General features: G+C 32.5%; 2 protein-coding genes across 3 annotated transcripts in view; one reads left to right on the top strand and one right to left on the bottom strand.

Annotated features, from left to right (window-relative positions):
- Flo2 (flotillin-2) overlaps nt 1-16435 on the bottom strand; it is a 503689-nt gene that overhangs the window by 412314 nt on the left and 74940 nt on the right. The window lies entirely within an intron of this gene.
- Nucleotides 6758-8675, top strand: LOC135958877 (glucose dehydrogenase [FAD, quinone]). The gene has a single exon (XM_065509811.1). The coding sequence runs from the start codon at nt 6792-6794 to the stop codon at nt 8658-8660; it is 1869 nt and encodes a 622-aa protein (XP_065365883.1). The 5' UTR covers nt 6758-6791; the 3' UTR covers nt 8661-8675.

Here is a 16435-nt window from a genome sequence, read left to right as displayed (position 1 = left end):
AACTCCATGACAATTCTAAGTGTTAAAGCTCACCTTCGTGGAAAGGGTATATATTAGTTTGTCATTCCGTTTGTAACTTCCACAATATAGTTTTCCAACCATATAAATAATATATATTCTGGATCCTTATAGATAGCGGAGTCGATTAAGTCATGTCCGTCTGTCTGTCTGTCGTTGAAATCAATTTTCTGAAGACCCCAGATATCTTCTTAAATAATTCTGTCAGACATGCTTTCGAGAAGTTTCCTATTTAAAATCAGCAAAATCGGTTCACAAATGGTTGATATGAGGAAAAAACCAGGACAACCTCGATTTTTGACTTATATCTGGATTAATAAGTCATTAATATAGACAATATGGATATCTAATGATAGATATTTCAAAGACCTTTGCAAAGATTTTAACCCGATTTTTTTATCAAAAAAAACATTTAAAAAACAAAAAAAAAAATTTAAAATTAAAAAAAAATTTAAATTTAAAAAATTTTAAAATAACAATTCGGAAAAAAATTTAAAAAAACTTTAGAAAAAAAAATAAAGTTGTTTACCTAAAAATATTTAAAATTTGTATTTTGAAGTATATTTTGGTGAAGGGTATATAAGATTCGGCACAGCCGAATATAGCTCTCTTACTTGTTGTGTTTAATCTATTTAGACGACACTTACGGAACTGACTATTCATTAGTGCCTTGGTATACAAACACTTTTCTAGAATCTGCACCAACGAGCATAAGGAGGATACAACGGAACAACTTCTCTGCTAATGAACAATATTTGGCGAATTAATTTTAAAACTCTTCGATCACCGAACGTTCACTGATAACACATGTCTCTCCAATAATTTGGGAATCCACTCCCAAAATTAAATTTAAATTTCTGGATGCTTATAAACAGCGGAGTCGATATAGTAATGTCCGTCTATCCGTCTGTCTGTTGCAATCGATTTTAAATAGTAATCTTAAATCGAGAAAATCGAAATATCAGCGATATAAACAAAAAACTGCGACCTCGATTTTTTCACATATTTTTCACCAATTTTTGATCATCTTTGATGAAGGGTATATAAAATGCACCACACTCTTTCTTGTTTTAATCTAAATATTTTTTTAAATTCAAGTCCATACTTTACAAAACTTCTAATCATTTTAAAATCTATCCAGCATTTGAAAATTTCCATTTAAAATTTTATAAAAAAAAAACTAACATAATTGAACCGTCATAATAGCCAGTGCCATTGGCATGCTGAATTTTTATTTAATTTTATTATTTTTTTTTTTAACAATAAACCCTTTTTTATTGGAGACATTCAGAAAACTAACCAAACTCAAATTAGCAGCATAAAATCACGGTTACGTGCTTATAACCATGAATCTTAGATTCAATCGATCTTTATTTGAATTTCAATTCTCTTTCATTATATAAACTCAGCCGACCAACAAACAGCCAAACAATAAATTGAGAAGAAGAAAAACGAAAGTGACTTAAAGCTAAAACAGCATTATAAAGATTACAGAAATAATATTTTAAATACTGACCGCCATCACAAAACAAGTCAAAAAAAAAAAAAACAAAGAACCATTGATGAAAAACGAAAGCAACAAAAGATTCATTGAACACAAATACAACAAATATTGTCAAGAATGGCTCTTCTATCTACTTTACTCTTTGGACAGTAGTCAAAATTGATCAACAGGTTGTTGTTATTTTAAGTGTTTAGTGATGCCAGATTTATTAGTTTTAATAATACCAGATGGGGGAAATGAAATCGCTAAAAGACACTTTTTTCGATTTATCTAAAAGGGGCTGCACCGATTTGGCTAAATTTTTTTAGATGTTCGTAGTAATATAATTTACGTCTTTACTGAAAGAAAAATTTGCAACGCCCACTTTTTTTCGATAAAATCTCCGATTTGGCTATTTTTTTTTTAAATTGCCGCAATATTCCACAAAAGTTTTTTACAGAAAGAAATATTGTCCACGTCCACAAACACGCACAGTTATCAAATATATCTGCAAATATGTAACCAAAGGCTGAGTTAGTGCGGAGAGTTCCAACAATGAAGTCACTCAATTTCAAATGCCGCCATGTTAGCAGTAACGAAGCAATTTGTCGCATTTTTTTCATTTGCCATTCATGAAATACATCCAACTGTTGTTCATTTAACCGTGTATCTGGAAAATGGTCATATAGTGTACTTTACTGAGGATAATGTATGACAGCGAGTTTATCGACCGCCATCTACAACACTGACCAGATTTTTCTAAATGTGCCGGAATGATGAACGATCACATCTATACTCTGAAATGCCAAGATTGGTATCTATTGGCAAGGAAATTTCAACGCAATACGTCGCATTTACACAGTCCATCCAATAAACGATGAGTGTTTATATTTGCGTTTGCTATTAGTCAACATTAATGGCCCAACATCATTCCCAGATTTGCGAACTATTAATGGTGAATTGCGTGATAACGCTTGCAATTGTTAGAGAATGACACTCATTGGGAAGACATACTCGGATATTCACAGCTTTCTTCAAATGGTCATCAAATGCGAAGATTGTTTTCGATAATTATCTCAACATTTTTCCCATCCAAACCGATTGATTTGTGGAGCAAATACAAAGTCGCCATGTGTGATGATATTTTGATTTGACGCTACCGGTGGAACTGGAAATACGATACGTTCGCAGAACGATATTGCACTTGCTTCGTCAGAAGTTTCTGCTTGAATTGTTGTTGGAAGGCGGTCGAACTGCTCATACAGCTCTCAAGTTGCTATTCAATATGCAAATCAATGGCCAAAGTTTTGCATAAAAGGTTTTTGGAGGCATTAAAAAAAAACGTTGCAAGATTTACAAAATAATCAAAGCCGGTTTGTGGTGCGATGATTTTGTTGGCATGTGATTTTCGCATACATTGCCAGTGATCCCACAGTCAACGCCAGCCGATGAACTTAACCCGCCGTTAGTCGCAACTGATCTGGTTGATATCAATTTGATACATTGCGACTAGTCTCAATTTAAAATGATTGCGACTAACGGAGGGTCAATGCATGCTTAAAGTCGTCCAAACTCTAATTCACTGTGAACATGCGTGTCCAGCTGCAGAACGATCAATCTGGAGAAGTATTTTCCAAACAATTTCTGGACATTGGCAACGGCAAAATCCCGGTTGACATTTCGACCGGCTGCATTCAAATTCCCGACGCATTCTGCCAGTTCACCGAATCAAATTTCGAACTCATCCGAATGGTGTTTCCAAACGTTGCACACAATTACAATTGGTTAAGCGAACGTTGATGCGAAAAGCATTGATGTCGACAAATTGAATTTTAAGATTCAAAGTGAAATTGCTGTCGAATTGATGACGTACACATGATGATGTCATCAACTATCCAACCGAGATTTTAAACTCGCTTAAATTACCCGGATTATCTCCTCACAATCTCCAACTGAAAGTCGGATCGGTAATGATAACTTTACCAAACATAAAACAATCACGTCTTTGTAATGGCCTGATGAATAACGTCATTGAAGCAACAATACTTAAAGGAAAGTACAAAGGAGAAGACGTTTTGATACCTCGGAACCCAATGTCTCCGACCGACATAACATTCGATATTAAATATTTGCAGTTTCCGGTACGGCTTGCATTTGCAATGACAATTAACAAATCTCAAGGGCAGACATTACTTTGAAAATCCATACTTCTCGCATGGTCAATTGTATGTCGTTCCCGTTCGGAACACCAAAAGCATTATTTGTTTACGCGCCAGACAACAAAGAATATCGTGTATCGTAGATCATTGCAATGAACGAAATTATGATATCAAATCAAATGTAAATCAAACATACCCCAAACCTATATGAATAAAAATTATCATTCAAAAATACGTTTTTTTTAATTTTATAAATTTACTAGCTGATCCGGCAAACGTTGTTCTGCCATACAAATTATTTCTAGTGAATATTTTGGTTGTTAAATAAAAAATAGCGAATGTATTCTAAGTGAAGTTGGCATTATAGGTATTTTTGATGCCAAATGAAGAGAAATAAAAACAAAATTTTTTGGCGAAATATATTTTAAAAAATGGGTGGATAGGGACATCCTAATGTCCTAGCGGTATGATATATAATATTCTCGTACCTACCAAAAATATATACAAAATTTCATAAAAATAGTTAAATATTGATATTTGGATATTGCTCATACAAAATACTAAAATCTCGACCAAAATGCTTTTGGTCAAAAAATGGTAAAAATAAATTCTTGATAGGGTCACCCTAATGACCTAGCGGTATGAAATATACTTTACGACCTATTCACATACCTACCAAACATATATACAAAATTTCATAAAAATCGGTTAAGCCGTTTCGGAGAAGTTCAAACACTAACATTGTGACACGAGATTTTTATATATTAGAAGATAAATCGAACCCAAACATTTTTTCTAATTAAATTATCTCCAGGAAAGAGGTCCGTGCACCTCGGAGCCCCGGTTTCGCTCCATATTTCCCCTCGAAGCACAACATCAAGGTCTGGACATAACCAAGATGCATATCCGTGCCTCAAGGGGGTCTTACAGACGCACAGTGGGACAGAATCAACATTTTTTTGGAAATAAATCTTTCCTGGTGATAATTTAATATTTTTAAATTCGCAGCTGACTAGAGTCTTATCTAGTACCACGGGAATCCTAGGCCCCAGGACTTCGGTCCTGTAGGATCATTGGTGTTGGTCACTTCGGGTGATGTCGTGGTGGCTGTGGTTCAAAGCCAAAATCGCGAGCAGAAGAAGATCGTTGGTTAAAGTATTGATGTTTGTGCAGACTTCGGAACACCAAATGCATCTTCTGAGTGCTGTTGCTGAGTTCAGCAGAGCCATTAAAAGTATCAGATAACAACTAGCGTTTTTTTCAGGAAATGTATTGGGGTAGTAGCATTCAAGATGTACTGGTCGTTGGGCTTGGTTCTCGGTCGAAATCTGAAGTGTGTATTATTGTAGCACACTCTGACTTTTATCGGCAGGGAACTTTTGAAGATGATCAGAGATCATACATCGGAATGGATTATCAGGCCGGATGTTGCTGCTCTGATAATTGTCCTGGGATTTTTAGTTGATTAGCTAGCTATGGATGGCAGGGATTAGATAGACCGAGCTCTCGAGCAAGGGGTTTGTTCATTGATCTGTGCAATCTTTGTACAAGAATTTGCCAACTGAGCGTTGTTTGCAAGGCGTTAAATGGCGGTGATAGACGTATTATTTCTATCCGGTGTTAAGTCACCCGTGTGGTCTAGGCCAATGCGGCAGGTGCCCACGATAAACTTAGACACATCTTGTGAGTCTGTAAGGTCAGCTAGTTTGCTACTAAAAAAGTATTCATTATATACTTCAAAAAAACAGAATCCCTATATAATATCCCAGGCATATTTTTGGTGTAGTGCAATATTTTCTCTTTCCAAATATAAGTTTCCAATGTTTCCCAACTTGTTTAAGAGTTAAAATTTTAACAAAATTGGTTAAAAACAAATTCAATTCATATCAAAAAGCAAACCTTTTTATAAATAGCGTGCCGAACGAAAATTGTATCAATGCGAAAATTGTATTTGCATTTTGAGGAATTTTCTGAATCCACTTTGTTTAATTTGTTCAATCACCTAAACGGTTCTCCTGGTGGCTGTGAAGCTATGGCATTTTGGTACTTAGATCATCCTCATTTGGAGGATATTGAAATGTTTTTGATGGGATGCTCCATGTATTCAAATCCTGGATTCTCCAGAACTACTGGCTTGAATAAATTCATCCAACAAGTGTTTTATTATTGTAACAAAAACAAAACACAGCTAAAATTTAAAATGTGTTCGACTGTTTTGTGAACTAATATTGTTTAATAACAGTGCGTTAATTTAACCCATTGTAGACCAACGACATGACACGTCCCTTTCATACCGCTCCCTGACTTTAGAACTATTTTGATTTGTTTCAATCGATTTGCAAGGGGTAATTTTCCCCATAATCTGGCAACTTTTATTTATTTTATTTCAGTTGACGCTCAATATTTTAAGCGCCAACTGTGAAAAGTTTAAGTTCAAACACCAATATCAAACACCACTACCAACATCACCAACTCCAACGTACTACATCATCATCAACAACATGCACGGTGTGGCACTAAACACTATTACTGCCAACGACTAGACAAATGCTGTTGGCCAAAGCGAACCAGTTTTTGCGATTTTGGCTAGATCACTCAACTATTTTTTTTTGTTGGAGTTGTAGTATTTTATAAATAGAGTTCCGTAGATTTATATATATTTTTTTTATATTTTTTTTGTATTTTTTTTGTATTTTTTTTGGAATTTTCAATTTTAGAGAGCATTAAAAGAAACACTCATTAAGAACTTGTGAATACAATAGTTGAGTAGTTGAAGTTGTTTTTGTTTCTTTTAATTTATTTAATAATTTTAAGAAGTTTATTCAGCACAGCACAGACGAATAGACAGACAGACGTGCTAGCTTTATTATAAACGATACATAAAACGCGTCTGAATACATTTAGAGTTTAGATTTCCAACTCAACGGTTGTTAACGGTTTGACCGTAAAGAATAGAATAAACGAAACTTAAGAACTTACGGAGTGCAGTTCACAGAAAAAAAAAAACTAAAAATAAACGGAGTGTTAAAATAAATAAAAATTATTTATTATGTTTAATTAATAATAAATAAATAAAAAAAAACAATCAAAAGTGAAATTGAAGAATTCAAAGACAAAACTAAAGCAACAACATGTTAAAATTGTGTAAAAAAGTACCACTAATGGGCCTTTTGGCCCTTTCCAGTATATTGCTGGCCATATCATGGGCCCAAGAACGTAACGTTATACTCGAAACTATAGACTTTTTACGTCGCGGTCAAAATGATGTGAATTTGGAAAATTACGACAACACCATTACCATGGAAGGTGAATATGATTTTATAGTGGTGGGAGCTGGTACAGCCGGTTGTGCTTTGGCGGCTCGTTTATCGGAAAATCCCAAGTGGAAGGTTTTATTGTTGGAGGCTGGTGGTCCGGAAAGTTTAATTATGGATGTGCCTATAGTGGCTCACTTTTTGCAGTTGGGTGAAATGAACTGGAAATATAGAACCCAACCTTCCGATCATGCCTGTCTGGCCATGAACAACAACCGTTGCAATTGGCCCAGAGGCAAGGTAATGGGTGGCTCTTCGGTATTGAATTATATGATGTACACTCGCGGCAATCGTAGAGATTATGACAGATGGGCTGAGTTGGGTAATGAGGGTTGGAGTTTCAAGGATGTCTTGCCCTATTTCAAGAAATATGAAGGCTCTAGTGTACCCGATGCTGATGCAGAGTTTGTGGGCCGTGATGGTCCCGTCAAAGTCTCCTACGTCAATTGGCGTTCCAAGATTGCTGAAGCTTTTGTAGAGTCCGCCCAACAGGATGGTCTTAAGTACCGTGATTACAATGGTCGCATACAGAATGGTGTTGCTTACCTACATACCACCACACGCAATGCCACACGCTGGAGTTCTAATCGTTCCTATCTATATCCCATCAAAGGCAAACGTCCCAATTTGCATGTCAAGAAAAATGCTTTGGTCACCAAGGTTCTGATTAATCCTGAAACCAAAACCGCCTATGGTATTATTGTGCAGACCGATGGTAAATCCCATAAAGTGTTGGCCAGACGTGAAGTAGTAGTGTCGGCTGGTGCCATTAATACACCACAACTGCTGATGTTATCCGGTGTGGGTCCTGCCAAACATTTAAAAGAAGTTGGCATTAAACCCATAGCTGATTTGGCTGTAGGCTATAATTTACAAGATCATACTGCCCCTGCTGTTACCTTTACCACCAATGCCACCTCTTTGCATTTTGAGGACTTTGCTGAACCCACTTTGTTGAATTTGTTTAATCGTCAAACCGGTCCTTATGGCTCTCCTGGTGGCTGTGAAGCCATGGCATTTTGGGACTTGGATAATCAACATTTGGAGGATGGTTGGCCAGATATTGAATTGTTTTTGGTGGGTGGTTCCATGTCTTCAAATCCCGCCATCTCCAGAGCTTTTGGTTTGAAGAAATCCATCTATGACAGTATTTTTGCCGAAATTGAAGATCAAGATCTGAATGCCTTTATGATATTCCCCATGATCCTAAGACCTAAAAGTCGTGGTCGCATTATGTTGAAATCAACCGATCCCAGCAAATATCCACTCATCTTCTCCAACTACTTTGCCCATCCCTACGATGTGGACATCTCTGTCAGAGGTCTGTTGAAGGCTCTAAGTCTTATGGATAGGCCGGGTTTCCAGAAAATCAATGCCAAACTTTGGGAACGTAAAATCCCCACATGCAAGAAGTATCCCTATAAATCGTATGCCTATTGGGAATGTTACGTTAAACATTTCACTTTCACCATTTACCACTACTCCGGTACCTGTAAAATGGGTCCTAGATCTGATAGGGCAGCTGTGGTCGATGCTCGTTTGAGGGTACATGGTATTAAAAATTTACGTGTAGCCGATGCCAGTATTATGCCAGAAATTATGTCTGGTCATCCCAATGGACCAGTGTTTATGATTGCTGAAAAGGCGGCCGATATGATTAAGCAAGATCATGGTTTTATACCTTAAGTTGGTACGGAAGAAGTGTAAAATATTAGTTTTAATAGACAACAAAATACCAGGGGGGAAAACTTTTCGCAAAATGCAATTTTTTATAAAAGCAAAAGAAAAACCAAGTAAGAAATTTGAAAATTTTATTGATAATCCAATAACTTGTCTAATTTCGTTGTTCATATTTTGCTTTTACAATAAATTTGCCTATCAGGTTATTACATTTTAGGAATTTTTAAGAACTTATTATATAAGTTTTAAGTAGTCATTAGTTTTAACAGAGTTTATTTCGAAAAAATTATGAAAATAAATGACAAAAAAATATTTCAAAATTATAATATATTTAATACATATATTTATGCTTTTTCAAATGTCATTTTATTATCTCTTGTTTCAAAATTGTTAAAAAATTGTGATTTTATCTTAAAATAATAATATAGTAAAAATAGTTTATTATTTTCTTAAGAATTTCTAGCATAATTTGTATAAATTTTATCTATTATTAAGACATTCAATAAGAACTGATTTATTTAGCTTTTAAGGAAATTTGTAAATAAAACAAACGATTTTATAAAACGAAATTATTTTTTTGAAGTGTTTTTATTTATTTTATAACCAATATATTTAGATTTAGGCAATTAAACAGTAAATGTCCAATAAATATTATTTTATATGACTTCCAAAAAATTTCCGTAAATAATTTCAATATTTTAAAATATTGAATGTATTTGACGTGTTTTGTAACACAACAAACGTCAAGGGAGTTTTTGGTTTATAAATAGAAATCTATCGGCTTTTATTGATTGAAGTAATTGCAATCAAAATTGATTTTGCACATTTTATTATGAATTATTTATTTTGAACATTTGAATTAACTGCATTTTTGTTCTTCATAGGGACTTCCAAGTCCGGTGAAAATATACAGTTGAAATAGCACATCAATAGAATCCAAACCATAGCTACAAATTCGGAAGTGGTAAGGTACGAAAAACGTTGTTTCTTCCATAACAAAATAGCTATCTAATGGACTAGGCAAAGGTATATATAAGTTTGTCATTCCGTTTGTAATTTCTACATTTTTCATTGTGACCCCACAATGTATATATATTCTGGATCGTTATAGAATATATATACATATAACTTAAACACATGATTCATACATCAATATACAGTAATTCTTCCGGCTCGGTTGCTATTTAAAATCTACAAAATCGGCCCATAAATGGCTGAGATATAAGGAAAAAACCGGGACAACCTCGATTTTTGTCCTATTTTTTTTATCTGGATTACTAAGTCATTACCAGGGAAACCAAAATATGCAAATGCATGTTTTTTCTGGTGAGTCTAATGGTCACATTGATAAGATATTTACACGTTTCAGAACTATTTAAGAATTTTGGCATCGATTTGTTAGTGCATATTTTTGCATATTTTACCCTTAAATGCATATTTTTACATATATTTGTTTTAGGAGCATATTTATGTCATATTTTTGCGTTTTAGAGCATATTTTACTGTTTAATAGCATATTTTGACTTTATCAAAAACATACTTTGTCTTACTTATTTTTCGCTGTTGTGTTACAGGTTTTTACTTCCTTTATTTAAAATTCAAAATTGAAAAATATATGTTTTTTTTTTAATATAAAATAAGCACTATTTTAATAATAGCGCCATCTAAATATCAAATTTTAGTTCTAATTCAAACTTAACCGTTCTAATTGTTAAAGAAATATTACATTTAAATTTGCTCTTATAACATCAATTGATGTCGAAAGAACATTTTCTATGTATAAAAATGTTTTCAGATCCAATAGACGATTTCTATTTGAAAATTTAAGTCAACATTTTGTTATTTTGTTGCAATAATAACCCTAATTGAAGAAGTGACTTTATATTTATGTATATAAAACATCATCAAAAAATACTCCTCGAGGCCTTTGCATAACTTAAGTTCCTATTGTTTTTATGTTGTATTTATTTTTTGTTATACTTGTTTAGTTCTTGTTATTTTTGTTTATTTTATGTTACTTTACCTTTTTAGAAATAAATTGTATTGATTTTTTAAATAAAAGTATATTTTTTGGTTATAAATTATGTAAAAGTTTGTTTTTTTAAGAGCATATTTTTAAATTTTAAGAGCATATTTTAAAGTTTTTACTGCATATTTAAAGCGCTTAAAACGCTTTTTTTAGAGCATATTTTCGGTTTCCCTGGTCATTACTATAGACAACATGGATATCTAATGATAGATATTTCAAAGTCCATTGCAACGATGTATATAAGGCTATAGTAAGTTGGACCTAAAATGGGTCAAAATCAAGAAAAATATTTTTAAACCCAAATTTTTTTTTCATCAAAGAATTTTTTTGGTCATAAAATATTTTTCCAAAAATTTTTTTTTTAAATATTAAAAAAAATACAAACAAAATTTGGAAAAAAACTTTTTTTAAAAAAAATTAAAAAACAATTTGGAAAAAAATTATTTTTAAAAAAAACTGTTTTAAAAAAATATTTAATTTAGTTTAAATAAAAATATTTTTAAGTATAATTTGGTGAAGGGTATATAAGATTCGGCACAGCCGAATATAGCTCTCTTACTTGTTTATACTAAAGCTTTTCGGTTTTGGGGAGAATTTCCTTTTATCACTCCCTGGATCCGGGCCTGGTCTCTGGCATAGAGTTAGGTCTTTGACAGGAGAGTTACTGGTCTATGGTAATTATCTATGGTCTCTGGTTTGCAAAAAATTTGAAAATAAGTCGTTCAATATCGGAATTCGAAATGAGTATATACGCTTTCGGAACAATTTATAACCGATACAAATAAGAACTTATATTTATACCTTACACATATTGAATACAAAGATCAGTGTGAATATGTAATAGCATACTTTTACTGGAGTATGGACAGAAGATAGATCATATGAGATTTTAATTATTATTTCTGAGATCTAGGATCGGTAAGTCTGTATATTGGTTGTCCTGAAGGACATACAATCCAAACCTTCAGGTATTCATTAGTAGGAAGCATAATTATGACATTGTGTGGTTCACATTGTATGTTTCTTTTGCATAGAAAGGAATAGATATTGCCTGTATACGGCATGGACGATGCGCATTCCAGACTTCCAATTTTGGGTCACTTTTTCGAGCATGTTGGCCTCCAAGGCTTTAATTGTTGCTGGTTTATCAGCATAAACCTGTGACTTCACGTAGCCCCTCAGGAAATAATCGATTTCTCGAAATCATGTTTTCGCCAAATTTTGATTTCAATGAATTCATTATACGTAGCGCCATCCTGTAGAAACCACTTCCCGCCCTGATCAATGTCATTCATATTTTTAAACAAAAAATAATTGATCATTATGCGGTAACTATCTCCATTGACCATAACGCGAACTACGGCTTCATTTTTGAAGAAATAAGGTGTAATCCGCACCAAACGGTTACTTTTTTTCTGTATGTAATGAAGTCTGTGGCAATTTTGTTTATTAACAACCGTGTTAAGCCAAACATTAGCCTCATCGCTGAACACAATTTTGCGATAAAACAGTCGCCTATAAGTTGCGCAAATCGATAACAAGTAAATTTGGATAATTTGTTAGCGTTGATCAAGCGCCAGAGTATAAATGTCAAAAAGTGAGTATGACAGTTCATTTGACAGTTAACACTTTTGTAAGTTCTATCGGGCTTAAAAAAATACGCTGTTCAACCTATTACGGACATCTAAATATTTGTTAACGTTTAATATTTTTAAGCCAGTTTTAAAACACAAGCAGATGGTTCAATCAGTCCACGACTTTTTTAATTTCTGAAAGGGCAATTAGCATCTGTTAGTTGACTCCTGTCAAAATTTGATATCAGACTACCTCGTGAATTGAGGAGAAATTGGAAAAAAGTGAATTTTGTCTGCACATTATTTTTTGCGGAAAAAAACCATCAATGCACCAATGCTATGCTTGATAATGCTAAGGGAACTCTGCACCATCAATTTGAATGGAAATAAGTAAGAGAGCTATATTCGGTTGTGCCGAATCTTATATACCCTTCACCAAATTATACTTCAAAATACAAATTTTAAATATTTTTATGTAAACAAAATTAATTTTTTTTTTCAAAAGTTGTCTTTTTTAATTTTTTGGAAAAAAAAATTTCGAATTGTTATTTTTTGTTTTTTTTTTAAATTTAAAAATTTTTTTTTTTTAATTTTAAAAAAAAATTTTTGTTTTTTAATTTTTTGGTGAAAAAAAAAATTCGGGTTAAAATATATTTTTACCGATTTTGACCCATTGTACATTGGTCCAACTTACTATGGTCTTATATACGTCGTTGCAAAGGTCTTTGAAATATCTATCATTAGATAACCATATTGTCTATATTAATGACTAAGTAATCCAGATATAGATAAAAAATCTAGGTTGTCCTGGTTTTTTCCTCATATCTCAGCCATTTGTGGACCGATTTTGCTGATTTTAAATAGGAAACTTCTCGAAAGTATGTCTGAGAGAATTATTGAAGATTTGGATCCCGAAGATATCTGGGGTCATCAGAAAATTGATTTCAACAGACAGACAGACGGACATGGCTTAATCGACTTCGCTATCTATAAGGATCCAGAATATATATACTTTAAATGTTCTCATGAAGGTGAAGGGTATAAAAAAGCCCACCAAAATCACAATATGGTGTTGGCCGATTGGAGTTTAAAAGTGCAAGAGATTGTGGAAGCCATAGCCGTCTCACATGGCTCAGTAGTTTCAATTTTAAATTATTACTTTTCCGCAAGATGGCTGCCGCGTTTGCTCATAATCGGGTGCACAAAAGGTTACACAGATATGCAGTTTCCATGGCAAAAATCCATGAATTAAGCTACGAAATGCATCCTCTTCCACCCTATTCTCCGGATTTAGACCCGAGTGAATATTTCTTGTTTCCAAACCTGAAGAAATGTCTAGGCGGAAAGAGATTTGACTCCAAAGATGAAATTATCTCACAACAACAATAACTATTTTTATGACCTCGACAAATTATGTTTTTTGGAAGGGATAAAAAAGTTGTATTTTATTCAAAAAGGCACGAACTTTTGTGTTGGTAACATTAGGTGAAATCATGGACCAATGTTGCCCATTTCTAATACCAAACACACCTTATGAACAGAGAATATTTGTAGATTATTTCAGCCAGATAGCTCCTTTCATTTGGGCATTATCGTGTTTTCAACAGACAGATGGATATAGCTAGATCGTCTTAGAATTTCATAATGACCCAGAATATATATCCTTTGGATTAAAGTTTCGTGTTCGGTTTTAATCGAAACCGAAACCGAAACCGCGGTTTTTCAAGGCCTAAAACCGAAACCGACAATTATTCTTCGGTTTTGACTTTTAATCTACATATTTTCAATAGAAAAATTAAAAATTTAGAAATGAAAAACAAACTTTTTCCTCCAAGTATTTCCTGACAATTAAAATTCAAATGACTGTTTTTTTAATTTAAAAAAGAAACAGATCGGTTTTCAATTTTTTAAAACCGAAACCGCGGTTTTGAAATTCTTCGGTTTTTTGGAAACACTACTTTGGATATATGCTTGAGATGGTTCCACTTTCCAGGTTACCAGATTGTGAATGTATAAAATAAATCTTCAACATAATATTGAGGATCTAACAAACGATCTTGGGACAAGCTACATTATTTTTCCATTTATAGATTCATAATGAGTCTTAAATAAACTGAAAGTGGATGTGGATCAGGCTGATTCCATGATGGGATCAGAGATTGAAACTTCCTAGCTTCTTTAATGATAATACTTGAGCAATAAGTTTAAAAAACCATCACATTGTTCAAATTAAACTAGTATTTGAATAAATAAAGCTTACCACCAAAATTGTTATTAATTTTTAAAATAAATTGTTAAAGTTTTCTTAATATCAATTTCAATAAATTTCTAATTTGCTAACACTAACATTTCATAACAACCAATAAGACAAGTTCATCAAGAATCTGTTAATAAATTAAACAAAACAATTTATTGATTATTAGACACGTTTAACGCTAAATTATTCATTGTCAATATGTTTATCTAATCAAATCTATAAAATCAATATTTATGTAATAATTACAGTATGTGCTCCACATAAATCTAAATTACGATATTTAACACCTTTGACTTTTGTTTGCAGGGAACACAAATGCCTTAAACAAGCCTAAAATGTTAATTAAAACAGCAAATATTTAACTGAAATACCCATATTGTTGGCTCTTAGTAAATAACTTTACTCATAAAATAAATAAAAAAATTCAATTAAAAAACTATAAAACTAAGAGCACAAAAAAGGCAAATACTTAACCAAAACAAATGAAACGGAGACATGGATCACCAAAGGCGTATTGTGTGATAATTATAAATAACTCATATATGACTCGATTATTCGTTTTCAAAATTTTGAATTTTTATTATTATTTACCGTTTAACATTGACATTGAATATTTCTGCTGTTATTTCTTTTAGATGATTTTGCATACATTGTTTTCATCAAAATTAAAATGAACATCATCGTCGGCGTGATGAAATTCACATGGTCTCCCCCCTATTGTATTCAATGTCAATGTTTTGTTAAACAATTTCTGATTTTTCTTTGTTTTTATTTTAAAAATTTTGTGTATTTATTGTAGGTATTGAAACATAGTTACTTAAAAAAAACAGTTGTCTCTTTTTATACTATGAATTAAATCAATATCGAAATCTTGTTAAACTTAGTTTTAGCATGAGCTTCAACATCAACGCCAGCCATACCAGACCCAGCACCTTTAAAGTGCTGAAACACCTCTTCGATCTTGATTTTTAAACAATTTTATGCTAATTATGATAATTCACTTAAATATACTATAAGTTTACAAAATTTTTATTGTTTATAGTTGTTATTGTTAAGACTTTTGAATTAAACAAACATTTATTTGTTGTTCTTTTATTTTACAGTCAAAATATTTGCTTTGGCGGATGCTGCTGCGGTTACTGCTGAAAGCGGAAGTAAATTGCAAAGATCATTCAAATGTTGTTTAATTAAGTTTATATTTCAATATGTTGTTTTTTTTTCATAAAGCTGGTTTAATGTTTGGTTTTTGTGAAATGTTTTGATTCTCTAGAAACGCCAACGGTCAAAAGAATCCAACAGTTTTGGGAAAATCTTCAAAGTTGAAACATTAAAATTTAGAGTTTTTTTTTAAATATTAACAATGTTGGGCAAAATATGTTGGGCACGGAATATTAAAAATCATATCAGATTTTGTAATAGAAATTTTAACTGGATCTGGCACTGAGACTTAATTAATTGAAAATAATATGGGTTTCCAATTCATTTATCATTATTTTAGTGCAACAGAGTCTAAAAAAGTACTGATTTCAAATATTCTGACAGCAAACAATTCTTAAAAAAAATTAAAAGTGCTGTGCAAACCGATCAACAGTCAAATTTTGAATTAACCGCAACACATTTGCTCTGATCTTGTTTACGATCATTGATTTATCATTCATTTATCATTATTTTAGAGCAACAGAGTCTAAAAAAGTACTGATTTCAAATATTCTGACAGTAAACAATTCTTAAAAAAAAAATTAAAAGTGCTGTCCAAACTGATTAACAGTAAATTTTTTAATTAACCGCAACACATTTGCTTTGATCTTGTTTACGATCATTAATTGTACTAATACTTAACTAATTAAAGAAAGCTGTAAATGAAAATTATAGGGGAGGATCTAGTATTTTAGAGAGTGATCTTCAGAGTGCCATGATTTAA

This window comes from Calliphora vicina, chromosome 4, assembly GCF_958450345.1.
Source record: "Calliphora vicina chromosome 4, idCalVici1.1, whole genome shotgun sequence".
NCBI classification, from domain to species: domain Eukaryota; kingdom Metazoa; phylum Arthropoda; class Insecta; order Diptera; family Calliphoridae; genus Calliphora; species Calliphora vicina.
Note: the sequence above shows the minus strand (reverse complement) of the source record. Positions and strands in the feature narration are given on the sequence as shown.

Bases quoted from the DNA above. Each gene is read 5' to 3' on its own strand.
- LOC135958877 (XM_065509811.1), top strand. From the start codon at position 6,792: ATGTTAAAATTGTGTAAAAAAGTACCACTAATGGGCCTTTTGGCCCTT.